Source organism: Neopelma chrysocephalum, unplaced genomic scaffold (assembly GCF_003984885.1).
Source record: "Neopelma chrysocephalum unplaced genomic scaffold, ASM398488v2 Primary Assembly neopelma1_73b, whole genome shotgun sequence".
Lineage (NCBI taxonomy): Eukaryota > Metazoa > Chordata > Aves > Passeriformes > Pipridae > Neopelma > Neopelma chrysocephalum.
In genome coordinates this window covers 3,065,070-3,077,421 of record NW_020897734.1, presented here as the reverse complement: position 1 = coordinate 3,077,421, position 12,352 = coordinate 3,065,070, and the positions used below count along the sequence as shown (strand labels likewise).

Here is a 12,352-nt window from a genome sequence, read left to right as displayed (position 1 = left end):
CGCTTGAGGAGAGTACCTGGGACAGGCTGGGTAATGGATGGTCCTGTGCCTTTGCTGGCTGCAGGAACCATTAGTTATCTGTCATGGAACAGCTTTGTGGCCTCCAGATCTGGTGTTATTTTAATATGTTCTGAATAGCTCCAAAGAATTTGTTCCTCAAAAAAATTCACCAGTTTTGGGTAAAAGTTTTATAAATAACTTAATGATAAAGTTACATTAAGTGTTTCATGTGTTCTCTATGCCTCTGTTTCTTGAGGAGGGAATACCCAAAGAAGGGGGGGAACCCCTTACTTTTCAAGAATTATTTCATTTTAATGGCAAAATGTGTTACTAGCTTTCTTATGCAGCAAGCTATTGATATTTATCTTCTTGTGTCTACTTGCAAACTCTGTTAAAGCAAGGCACGGTTTATAGATGTTTTTTAAGTGAGATCTCAGTTGATTTGCAGTGATCACATTAGTGGTGCCTCACTTTTTATGAGCCTCTGGTACCTCCAGTACTTATGTTTATTGCAGGGGGAAGGAGTCAGTGATGCAACATACCATGGCTTTTGACAAATGAAAGCATGAAGGGGGAAAATTGTTTCAGTTCTTCCTCCTGTGACTGCCAGTTCTCAGCATCTTGGGGTGCCTGCGTGTTGTGGATCAGAGGTGCTGCTTTACAGAACTATCCTCTTAATGTTTTACCCAGCACAGCTGGGGAAGTGGTGGAGACAGTTTTTTTTTCTTCCTGTCTGGTTGTCAGGGCCAATTAAGTTGTCTGGTGTTGGGAGGGAGGAGAAAAACAACCCACGCAAGGAAACAGGGAATTTTTGTTGTTGTTTCTGGAACTGTTGCCACTAGCTTCTGAAAATATTGGTGTTTGCGTTGAGTTGTTTGGGATTTTTTCTTGCAACAATCATTTTAACATCAGGAAGCCTGACTTTTGGGTTTAGCTTGGTAGTATTCGCTTAGTGTTACTGTAGGAGAAGTCATGTTGCTCTTCTCTTCACCTGTTATAGAAGAATCACAAAAGAGGCACAGTAGCTACCAAACTGCCTCTGCCTCGATGATTGTGTTGTTCCAGTAACCCAAACAATCCTTAATTAAATTTCTCCAGCTGCCCTGAGTGTTACATTCACTGAAATGCTGTTTCATTATGTTTTTTAGGGCCGGTGTACCAGAGAGAACTGCAAATATCTCCACCCTCCCCCGCACTTAAAAACACAACTTGAAATAAATGGACGCAACAACCTGATCCAGCAGAAGACGGCCGCAGCCATGTTTGCTCAGCAGATGCAGTTCATGCTCCCGGGCGCGCAGCTACAGCCAATTGTAAGTTCCAGCAGTGGATCCATTGGGTTCACGCTGCTCCTCGGTTCTCTCTGTTTGCTCAGGAGGCCCCAGCCCCGTGCTTGAGCTCAGAGAGTTGTCTGTGCTGCACAGGGTTGGGCAGAATCCTCCAGAGAGGTGTCTGATGCTACCTCTGCATCTCCTTGCAAGCTGTCTCTCTCCTCTGATAACTGTGGATCAGGTGATCAAGTGGGAGGATCTTACCACCAGGTGCATATTTGACCAGTTAATTTGTGTGCATCCCAGAAGTTCTTAGTGGCTCAATTCCAGTGGATCCTATTTTGGATGGTTGTTTTACGCTGGGAGAATGAGGCTGACTCGCTTGGACTAGATGTGTTGTACTGGTAGACTAAACCTGGGGAAGATGAATCCTACCCAGACCATAATACATTTTATTTCTGGGAATGAGACCCAATTCACTGCAGTTGTCCCAGCAGAGAGTTTGTCACAGCCTAGCTAATGTCACAGCCCTGTCACTTGCTTTTCACAGTAATGCTGTTTTATACTAAAAGCAGGAAAGATTTGCTTCTCTTCAGGTAGGAAGGGAAGCCTGTGTGGGAGACAGGTGTTTGCAGAGCAGGTAGTTCAGAGAAGCCTTCACTGCCTGTCCCTGGTTTTGCCTGTCAGTTAAAACAGGTTTTCAGGCTGGAGAACCCTGTCATAGCAGGGAGAGGATGGCTGGTTGGTGTATCTGGGAGAGGGTGACATTTGTCAGCTGAGTTTTAGGCTGTCACAATGTATATTTTAAGAAATGTCAGAGGTCTTGAAGCAGCTCTTCGGTGCTGACATGAATAAACTGCACTGAGAGTTAATTAGGAGTTCTCAGTTTAAATTTGGGGTTGAATATCTTTCCTGGGGCAATGTGCACTTGATGTGCCGTTGTTGGGTGCTGTGCCACATGAGAGGACTGGCTGGATCCCTCGGACAAGCTCTTCTAGCCTGAAGATGTGCACTGTGAACCAGCCTGGTGTCCCACCTACAGTGCCTGGCTTCTCTGCCCGAGTGGAACTCCGAATATGTCACCCCAGCTTTGAAAAGCTCAGGTGTCTCTGCTTTATTCTCACCAGAGATTGGTGAAGGGTTCTTCCTTGTTGGAGGCTGTTGTGATGTTTGTTGTTGTGATGGAGCTGTGTTTCAGCAGGGACAGCTGGCCAGCGTCCCTTCATGATGGTGCTCTGCCACCAGACCAGGGCATTTCCTCAGTGTGGCATATTCCTCCTGTCTTTTGGGGGCTCTTCCACCTTCACCATCACTCTGACCATCCCGTGTGTCTGTTAGCAGCTTTATCTTGGCCCTGCCATGTAAGTTAGGAAAATGCTGTTTGGTCTTCCCATTTTGAAGATGGAAAAGTGAGGCAGAAGAGAAAACAGGCCACAGAAAAAGTCTTTAGTTGTGCTGTGCCTTAGGCTCTAATCTGCTGTAGTCTTTGCACCTCTTTTTTGTGGTGTTTAAAAGTATGTGCACATCAGAAGGAAATCCTGAATTCCCACAAAATAGTAGCACTGGTTTCCAAGTCCTGTACCAAAAGCAAACCTTTCCTGTTTGGGGTTTTCCTCTGTGGGGAATTCGTAGTGGACAGTCTTTGGCTGGCTATTTGAAACATCTTTGGGATTTCCTCTTTGCAAAGTTCCCACCTTCCCACTTTGCAATCTAGCAGGTCCAGTACGCTCCTGAATTTCGCTCCTGCCTTTTAAATTACCTCTGAGACTGAATGTGTCGGTTTGTCTGGTTAGTGCTCTCATTTCAGAGGTAACCTTATCTGATGAGAAAAGTCCCTGGTTTCTAAATTGTGCCATGAGGGAGACATGGGCAAAGAAGAAAAATAGAAATTTGCTCTGCAATGACTGCTCCCTTCCTGCTTTCCCACACTTTGCTCAGAGTAAATGAGCTCGTGGTCTCATTCCTGCTGCCCAACTTGCTCCGCACCAATTTCAGGACAAACAAGAGATTGCTCTTTCGACTGCCTTTGATTTCCTGAAGATGCTGTCAGTGGAAGCTGGCTTTGAGAATTTTTTTCCTCTCTAAATGAGAAGGGTGGGGTCTCCTTCTGGCTGCACATGAAATTCTTCAAAGCAGAAAGTATTGTATCAGATGCAGCAGCAGAACAAATCCCATGTGATCAGAAAGCTGATCAACGAGATGCCTGCTTAATTGGGATGCTTGCCAGGGATGGGATTTGGAACAGCGTGCTTAATAGCTCTAAACAGTAGCTGAATGCTTAGACATTTTAAAGTGAGTTTTCAACAGAAAAGCTACCATGTTAAAAAAAAAAAAAAGACCAAATACACAAAAACCCCCACCAAACCCAAAGCAAAACAAACCAGCACTTGACAGAGCAGCTTTTCACCAGTCTTCCTGAAATGATCTTCAATGTGCCTGTCTGTGATCTTGCATCTGAACATTCAGTGCCAGATCTTGCACCACTGCTGCTGTCCAGGAAGAGCCGATCTTTCTGCCGAGCCGAGAGCCAGGCCCCTGGTGGTGGCTGTTTAATGAAGGGGCTCTCAGAGGAGAGCCATATCCCAGCTGGGGGCTGCCTGCTGCACGCTGCTCAGAGGAACCTACGAGGTGTGAATTAGTGGTTGCTGGCATGGTCTAATTTCTCTGAAGTTTCTGGTTGCTCTCTGATGTCGCTGCTCACTGTTCGTGCAGAGCTGAGAATCACGTGTGTGTTGGGTGCCTGTGATGCATTTTTGAACAGACTGCTTCATACAGCACTTTAAAATGAGTCAGGCAAGAACACAGAGCAGAGTATTTGCTCAGCATGGTGTATCTGTCTGGGAGAGACCTTGGAAAGATCATATAGGTGCCAAGTAGGAAGATTCTACTAAAAGTTTTGACTTCTGAAATTCCAAATTCACTTTGACTGCTGGCTTTGGTCGATATGTGCTGGAAGCCCTCTAGGCTGGTTTTGCCTCTGTTTTTGCTAGACTGCTTAGAAGTCATGTTGAAGGTGGATAGGGCTGGGCTCTGGCATTGATAGGAAGTGCTATTTTGGTCAATGTTGTGCTCAGATATGGTCACTTTGTGTCCTATCTCACCAATGCAAGATCACTCAAAAAATGCTGCACCCTGGGCCTAGTCCCCACTCCATTCTGCTTTATCCCTTTGCAGCAGTGTGATACAGACTTTTGGAGGTGGCCACGGAGGTGCTTCAGCACAGGGTCCTAGTTGACATGGTGGAGCAGGGCAGTGGTTTGCCAGGTGCTGCCCCATTAGTGCCTGAACATGCTGTTGATGGAGCACAGCAGTGTTGACACACCTGCCCTGCAGCTGCCTCTGCTGCTGCCTCTGCTGCTGCCTGGGGAAGCTGTTTCCTCTCTCTTTGTTTTCAAGCTCTTCATCTTTTCTTCCTGTCAAGGTCTTTGTAGCCAGGACTATCCTGACAGCTCTGAGTCACCTATGCCTCTGAAGACAACTCAGACTTTAATCCAGCCCTTGGTCCCCTCCTGGGGCAGTGGGATCCTGCTGCCACTCGTTGGTGCTGATGGAGGGGTTAAAGCAGAGGGTGAACAACCTGCTTGGCCAGTGATGCTTGGAACAAGTGCTGGAGCTGATTTCAACAGGTGCTTTGCGCAGGCATTTGTTCTATGCAGCAAAAACCTGATCTATATCTCAGCCTCTAGTCAAAGGCACACTAGGAATGAATAAACACATGTACCCTGGCCCACCCAAGAGCTGGTATCTGCCAAGAGACAGTGCTGTGGGGCGTTAACACCTGTCTTTTACACTAGAGCAGCCCACAAATGATAGATCCTTTGAGCTAAGAGTGTGTCTTTGCAGTCTGATTGGGGAAACGAGCATCTGTGGTGGTAGGTAGCTGGATCTTTGGCTGGTTGGATTCATTCCAGCATGCTCAGCCTTCACATGGGAGGGTGTTTTTGCAGCCAGCCCCATGCAGTTACACTGGAGGGGAACACAGGTTTTTGCTTTTTCTTACAGCGTCAATTATGTTTTCAATATCAGGGTCTTCAGTCTTGTCAGTACAAGCTTCTTTATCATCATTTTTATCATCAGACTGTAAGCTGCCATTGTTTTTTGTGTGCTTTCCATGCATAGCTGCTTAGCAGTGACCTGTCTCCCCTCCTTCAGGCCATCAACACCTCCATATTTACAGTGGGTCTCTCATTTTCAGGCTTTCCCTTTTTAGGGTCTGAGGTAGCTCAGAATCAACACTTCCTGGCTGAGACAGCGCTTGTGTTTGACAAAACACCAGCCGCTCCTCTGCCTTCCTCTTCACACCCACTCTGTGTTTCTTGTCTAGCTTTAGCACAATTTCTGCTAGGCAAATTGAATGCAACTTCTAGTTTGTTAACAAAATCAGCTGTTCCAGGTTCTGTCACCACGGGTGGTGACAAATACCCCTCTCTGGGATGGTGCCTTCTCTCTGCTCACACTTTCGACTCAATGGCTTCCATGCTTGGGATCGGAGCTCAGAGGTGTCAAAGTCCTTGGTAACCCTCCCCCTGAGATGTATTCTGACAACAGCCATTTCAGCTTTCTTTTTATTATTAATATTCTTACAAGTATTTTCATACTCAGTAAACCAGTCTTGTGAGCTGCTACCAACCTGAACCCTCTGCTGCTGCGCTGTAACCTGTTTCCCTCTGCTCAGGAGTTACTGGTAGCATCTGTGCCCTACAGTTAATAAAAGTTAATTTGCAGGGAAGCCTGTCCCTGTATTTCCTGAATTTGCAAAAGGTTTAAGCAGGGCAGCAGGTGTAAGTGGTGATACTTTCAATCCTTCTGTTTTGCCCTAGAGCACACCAGCAATTAAGTTGAGAGTTTGTTTTTTTAGTGTACAGTCAGAGTATTACTCTGTCAGATCTCCTGGCTGTGTACAGTTGTGTTTTAGCCCCTGGTGGGATGTGGGAAAGAATGGGAAGGGTAAAAATGAGAAAATTCATGGGTTGAGATAAAGACAGTTTAATAGGTAAAGCAAAAGCTGCACACAGAAGCAAAGCAAACCAGGGAATTCATTCACCGCTTCCCAAGGGCAGGCAGGTGTTCAGCCTTCCCCAGGAGAGCAGGGCTCCATCATGCATAACGATGACTTGGGAAGACAAATGCCATTACTCCAGATGTCCCTACTTCCTTCTTCCCCAGCTTTATAAGCTGAACATTATGCCATAAGCTGAACATCATGGGTCAGTTGGGGTCAGCCGTCCCAGCTCTGTCCCTTCCCAGCTCCTTGTTGCAGTCAACCCGCTGGTGGGTGGGGTGAGAGGCAGAAAACCCTTTGATTCTTTGTAAGCGCAGTAACAAAAACACCCCAGAATTATCAAGACTGATTCCAGCACAAACCCAAAACAGACCCATACCAGCTACCATGGAGAAAATTAACTGTATCCCAGGCAAAACCAGCACAGCAATCACAAGAGGTGGACACAAGACATGTTGAGGAGAGCAGTGCTGTTTGGAGTAAAAATTACAGTTGGGTTCTGGCTGCAAGGAAGAAATTTGCTTGAATTCCCTCAGGACATGGGAGACCTGCACAGACGTAGAGGAGAGAATTGGCTGGCAGCATCCTTATTACTGGTACTGATGCATGAGCCAGACTGGATTTCCCAATCCAAGACAGGCAGCCGGGTCTGGCAGTGAGCACAGCCCATCTTTTCCCCTCATCAGCCACAATAAATACAGAGCTCCCTGGTGCCAGCTCACAAAGGAGCAGTTTTCAGAGTGCTTAGCACTCTCCAGACTTAAAACCCCAGTGCTTCTAGGTTTAATGTGTTGAGTGAGGTCTGCTCGTTCTCTGGCTGCACACCCGCTTGGCTGCCGAGTGTGAGTCCCCTGCCCGCGGGCAGGGTGTGGAGCAGAACTGTCACTTCCAATCAGGGAAGCAGGCACATGGTGCAGGCGGGCAGAAGGAGCGGCTGTGAAACCTTGGGAATGTGGCAGCAGATGTCAGGGCACGGAAATGGGTGAACAAACAGCAGCAGCAATAAAAACACATGCTGCTCCTTCACACAGCCCTCTGCAGGTCTCTGGGATTGCAAGTAGCTCGTACTCCCTGTTGTTCCTCGTGGACCTCTTTTCTCTGCTTGCTTCAGCTTGGGTTCAGTTCAGATCCATTGGCCCTTGCTGATTGCTCCCAGTGAGGAGAGGGGCTGCTTTTGAGGAATGGCCTCGGAGATGGGGACTGTGTTTCAGGGAGCAGGACCTGCTTCCCAGTTTGTTGTGGCTTTGGAGGAGAGGCTGCTGTATTATCTCTTAGTGAATGTTTCTCAGCCCTTCTCACCAGTTTCTGGTGAATTCACTCAGTGCGAGGCATTGCAAGCCCCCAGCCTTCCCAGTCTGCACAAATGCCCTGGCACCCTCTGCTTCAGCAGTGGGAAGAACATCTCCCCTTTGTCTCAGAAACCAGGTAGGTCCTTGGGCTGGCTGCTGGTTGTGTTTGAGCCCAGGCAGGAGAATCCTGCTGCAAAGGATCTCCTGAAATTTTGGAGCAATGTTTGTGCCACACCTGTGCAGTCAGGATACTCCTGCTGTATTAGGTGCTGAGAAGCATAGAGTAGATTTGCCCACACATTTGTGCAAGGCACATATACTGCTAGGTTTGGGCTGCTATGGGTACATAAAACAAGTGCTGACAACGTGTCAGGCCCCAACATAACCCTGTGCAGACTGGCCAAGCTGGAGAAGCTCCTTAAAATAGCATTTACAGTGTGAATAGTGACGGAAGTTCAGCAGATACCACTGTAATTACTGGTGCTCACACAAAAGAAAACAGTCTAATGGATGCTGCCTTCTCACTAAAGTGTTCAGGGAGTCACAGCAGTTGAAAATCCTAAAGAGCTTTTATAGCAGGAAAAGGTGAAAAATGTCTGGGAGCCACAGAGAATTGAAAGAGAGAAGAAAATTATTTAATAAAGGGCTGTGGATTGGAGGGTCTATGGATTTAATGGCTAAAGTCTTCCAACAGCTGAAGCAGTGCTTGACTTGGGCTCAAAAGAAGGGAAAATTGTAAATCCTTCCCAGAGAGAGAATTATTTAGTTCTGCTACACTTAAAGCATCTGGCACCACTGATGCAGGAGGCTGTGTCTCCTCACTGAGGAGAAGAAAGTGGGACGTATTCTGGCAGCACCCTGTCATTCCCTTTGCCACCAGCTCAGGAGCTGCTTGCTGTCACTGACCTTAGAAAGGGCCATTGTTTAGCTAAAGCTGTGTTAGCATAGTTTAGCTGGTGTTACTGTGGACTCACTTCTTCCACAAGCAAAGTATCAAAGTATCGGGATGAAGACGCTGTTGAGGAACACATTGTCCATGTCTGGTTTCCTTTAGAAGCCCACAGGACTAGAAGTACCAAATTAAAAGCAAGGAGGGAATGATGTGTGTGGCCAAAAAATTTCCCCAGGCCATTGCGTAAGCACACGTGTATTTATTGCCAAGTGGAGACTGTAGCTCCCAAGGATGGTATCATGTACACCTACAAATGTGAGCAGCTTTAACTGGAACCCAGAGTTCACAGTAGAGCAGGTGACAGGAGGGAAAATAAAAATAGGTGCAAGTCTCAGGCTGCTTCCACTGGGAGCTGCTTGAGCCCCTGCTAGAGGAGCAGGAGTGCTGCCATGTAGGCTCTAGTCTTCCAAGTGGGGGCAAGGGAATTTTTCATCAGCTGTAATTGGTTTAATTCCCAAATCCACCATGGATCTTGTGCTTTAAAGTCTCACAAACTCCCTGGCTGTAGGGGCTACTCACAGACTTTGAGCATCTGCTTAGGAGCCTTGTGTGATCTGGCCTGCCTGGCAGCACAGCAACTCCTTTCCCAGACCAGCACTGCTGGAGCAGTTCAGGCCAGGGAAGTGGCTCTGGCCAGCCAGCTTCTTGCTGAAGCTCTGCTGTGGTCCAAGGGTCTGACTAACACAGTGCAGGGATCTGAAGTAGTCAAGATCTTTATGGCCTGTTGTTCTGTCTCCTCATTACCCTTGCAGAATATGTGGGGTGTCCTGGACCTTATACTGGTCCACCTCAGCCATCTCACCTGGTACACTCTGTCCGTGGCACCTCCAAGCCTAAGGCTCACCTTGCTTTTGCCAAAGCCATAAGGTCTGGCATGTTGTGACATTGATGAGTTTAGTGTCTTCTTGCTCCCATTCTTGTGGTGTGTGTGGGATACTCCTGCAAAATGGCTTTTGCCTGGGGGCTGTTGGCAGTCTGAAGCCAACCCCAGATGTGCAGGATGCTGGACCACCAGGCATCGCAGCAGAGATACCTCCCTGACTCTAAATGATCCCTTTTGTCTAGCTGAGCCACACTAGCCATGCATGGAGCTCCCTGCAGGCTGATGGTGAATTCAGCCATGCAGCTGATGGGGTTACCTGCTTCCAGGTCCTGAAGCTGCAGTTTGCCTTGGAGTCTCTCTGCAGCACTGCATTGTAGACACAGAAGCTGAGACATTTATTTGGGAATGAGAAGTCTGTTTAATTTGGGCCTGCCCTAATTGCTGGCATGAAATCCTTAATTGTGTCATTAAACTATAAAGATCATCAATATGCTTTGATCTGACAAATAAACATGCCTTGTATTCAGGATGAGTCACAAATCTGTGAGTCAGGAGAAGCCAATGGATCGCAAATAAATGGCAATAAACGAATAGATTGGAGAGCACAGCATTTTGATGTGGCTAATCAAATTGTCTAAAAGGATTGAAGTGATGCAAGGCTTTGATGGGTAATCCAAGACAGAGCTTTTTAACTAATACTTTGTTTTTCCTCTTTCCATACACAGACAACATTTCCTGTGACTCCATCGCTTGCAACAAGCCCCACGATGGCTTTTAGTCCCTACCTGAGTCATGTTTCTCCTGGGATGGGCTTGGTTCCTGCAGAGCTTTTACCAAATACTCCTGTCCTGGTTTCCGGAAATCCCACTGTTACAGTTCCAGGAGGCTCTGCCGGGCAGAAACTGATGCGTACGGATAAACTGGAGGTATTTGGACGTCTGATACAATACTGCTGACAGGGGTGAACAGGACATGTGGCCCCAGCTGTTGCTCTCTGCTAGAATGACCTGATGCAGCACAGTGCAGTTTAATTTGCAGCTTTCCTGACACAGGGCTGTTGCTGTCTGATAGAGCAGACTCTTGTGGGGCCTGATCCCAAATCCTTGGAAATTTGGGAGAATTTACTCTTCTAATTTCACTGGATGTTGGAACAGGGTTGGGATTGGTTTTTGTGTGTAATCTGCCACACTTCAAAAAAAAAAAAGTGCAAGTAGGTGATCTGCTCTTACACTGAATTGAGTAGGAGATGTTTTGGAAGTAACAGTCACTTCCCTTGTCTAGAGATGGGCTTATTGGGCTTTTACAGAAAGCTTTAAGATGGGAGTGGTGGTGGTGGGGGCATTGGAAAGACATCTCTCCCCCCACAGTTGGCTGGGCATGCTGGGACTTAGTGTTAGAGGAGTTACAACTTCTTTGAAACCCTAAGCAGAGGCTCTGCAGGAGATAAGGGCTGAGGACCTGAATTCAGAGGCCCCCGCAGGTGTAAATTATAACACAGGAAGGTAGTGGAGAAGGGTGTAATTTCAAAACACATTGTTTTGTATTATGTGCTTTATCTTGCCTTGCTGACGTCTCACCTTTCCCCACGCTCAGTCTGATAGTGCCTTGGTATGTGATCTGCACCACTAGCTGTAGTACTCAACAACTTCTCTCAGCTCCTCAGACAAGGAAACCTTGCAGATCCATTTTGTGAAACCTTTTCCTCTGCCTCTGATGCTTCAGTGGTCATAACTTACAAGGAGCTGCAAGATCTTAATAAAACTAGTAATTTTGGCAACACCTTCAAACACATTGCTGTGTAATCAAATGTGCTGTCATGTAATGCCAGGGTCGGGGTTTTGTTGTGAAGGGCAGTAGACTATTTATGTGAAAGAGGCACCTCATATTTAAGAAAAAGCACTTGTTGCAAATAACAGCAGCATGTAACATTTAGAATTAAATGTCCTACCCAAGAGTGTACTCCATAACAAATACATAATGTAGGTGAGACATAAATGGCAGAGTTATTAACATTTAAGCTTTAGAGGCAGAGCAGGAATCCTGAGCTCCCCAAATTTTGTCAAAATGACATTGTGTTTATGGGGTCACTTTCCATTCTGCACAAATTATGTATTTCACTTGCATTTGGTAATTGCCCTTATTAACGTTGTGGTTTTTTTCATCCCCTGAAGCAGTTGTGAGTAGTACCAGTTGCTCCTGTGACTGTTGATATATGTGCTACCCCAGATGAGCATTGATTTAGAATACACATGTGCTTTAATGTGGCCAACTGAACTGATATTCTGTGTTGAAAATACTGAATGAAGAGTAACTTGATGTTCTGCTCAACAATGTGACTTTCTTTTAAGGTTTGTCGAGAGTTTCAGCGTGGAAATTGCACACGTGGTGAGAATGATTGCCGCTATGCTCACCCTATAGATATTGCAATGATAGACACAAATGAAAATACTGTTACAGTTTGCATGGATTACATCAAAGGTCGATGCTCTAGGGAGAAATGCAAGTACTTTCATCCCCCTGCACACCTGCAAGCCAAAATCAAGGCAGCTCAACACCAGGTGAACCAGACAGCTGCAGCTGCAATGGTAAGTAGAGCTCTTCTCAGGCTGTAATTCCATTGCTAAGAGATTTCACGTGTCATATGTGTTGTTTGTGGAAAAGTAGAGAGCTTTGTAAATGGCTGACTAGAGAGCCGAGAGCATGTGCAAGATGCATCCCATCTCTTCATCCTTTCTCTGTGCTCACCACAGCATGAAGCCCTCAGTGGCACAATACATCTCGCCAGGTATGGACATGGTGACCAACCCAGTGATTTGCTGACATGACATTGTGATGTGACATGAATGCAAGTGCAGCAGCACTTGGAACCTTCCTTGGCTAAGTCGTAGGGGTCAGTTCAGTTTCCTCAGAACACAACAAAAGCAAAGACTGCCCATCCCACAATAGATCCCTTGCAGGGATGTTGAAGTCAGTAGCAAAATTTCCACTTAAAACAGACAAGATATCAATTGTTTG

At 46.5% G+C, this 12,352-nt stretch overlaps 1 protein-coding gene across 5 annotated transcripts in view; it reads left to right on the top strand.

Annotated features, from left to right (window-relative positions):
* MBNL3 (muscleblind like splicing regulator 3) overlaps window positions 1-12,352 on the top strand; it is a 92,396-nt gene that overhangs the window by 57,611 nt on the left and 22,433 nt on the right. For all 5 annotated transcript variants that reach the window (XR_003534887.1, XR_003534886.1, XM_027687380.1 and 2 more), the window contains 3 exons: window positions 1,149-1,313; window positions 10,063-10,263; window positions 11,686-11,922. Coding sequence is in view for 3 of the 5 variants with exons in the window: in XM_027687380.1 (XP_027543181.1) it covers window positions 1,149-1,313; window positions 10,063-10,263; window positions 11,686-11,922 (603 nt within the window). In the remaining 2 variants the exon portion in view is untranslated. The remainder of the gene's footprint in view (window positions 1-1,148; window positions 1,314-10,062; window positions 10,264-11,685; window positions 11,923-12,352) is intronic.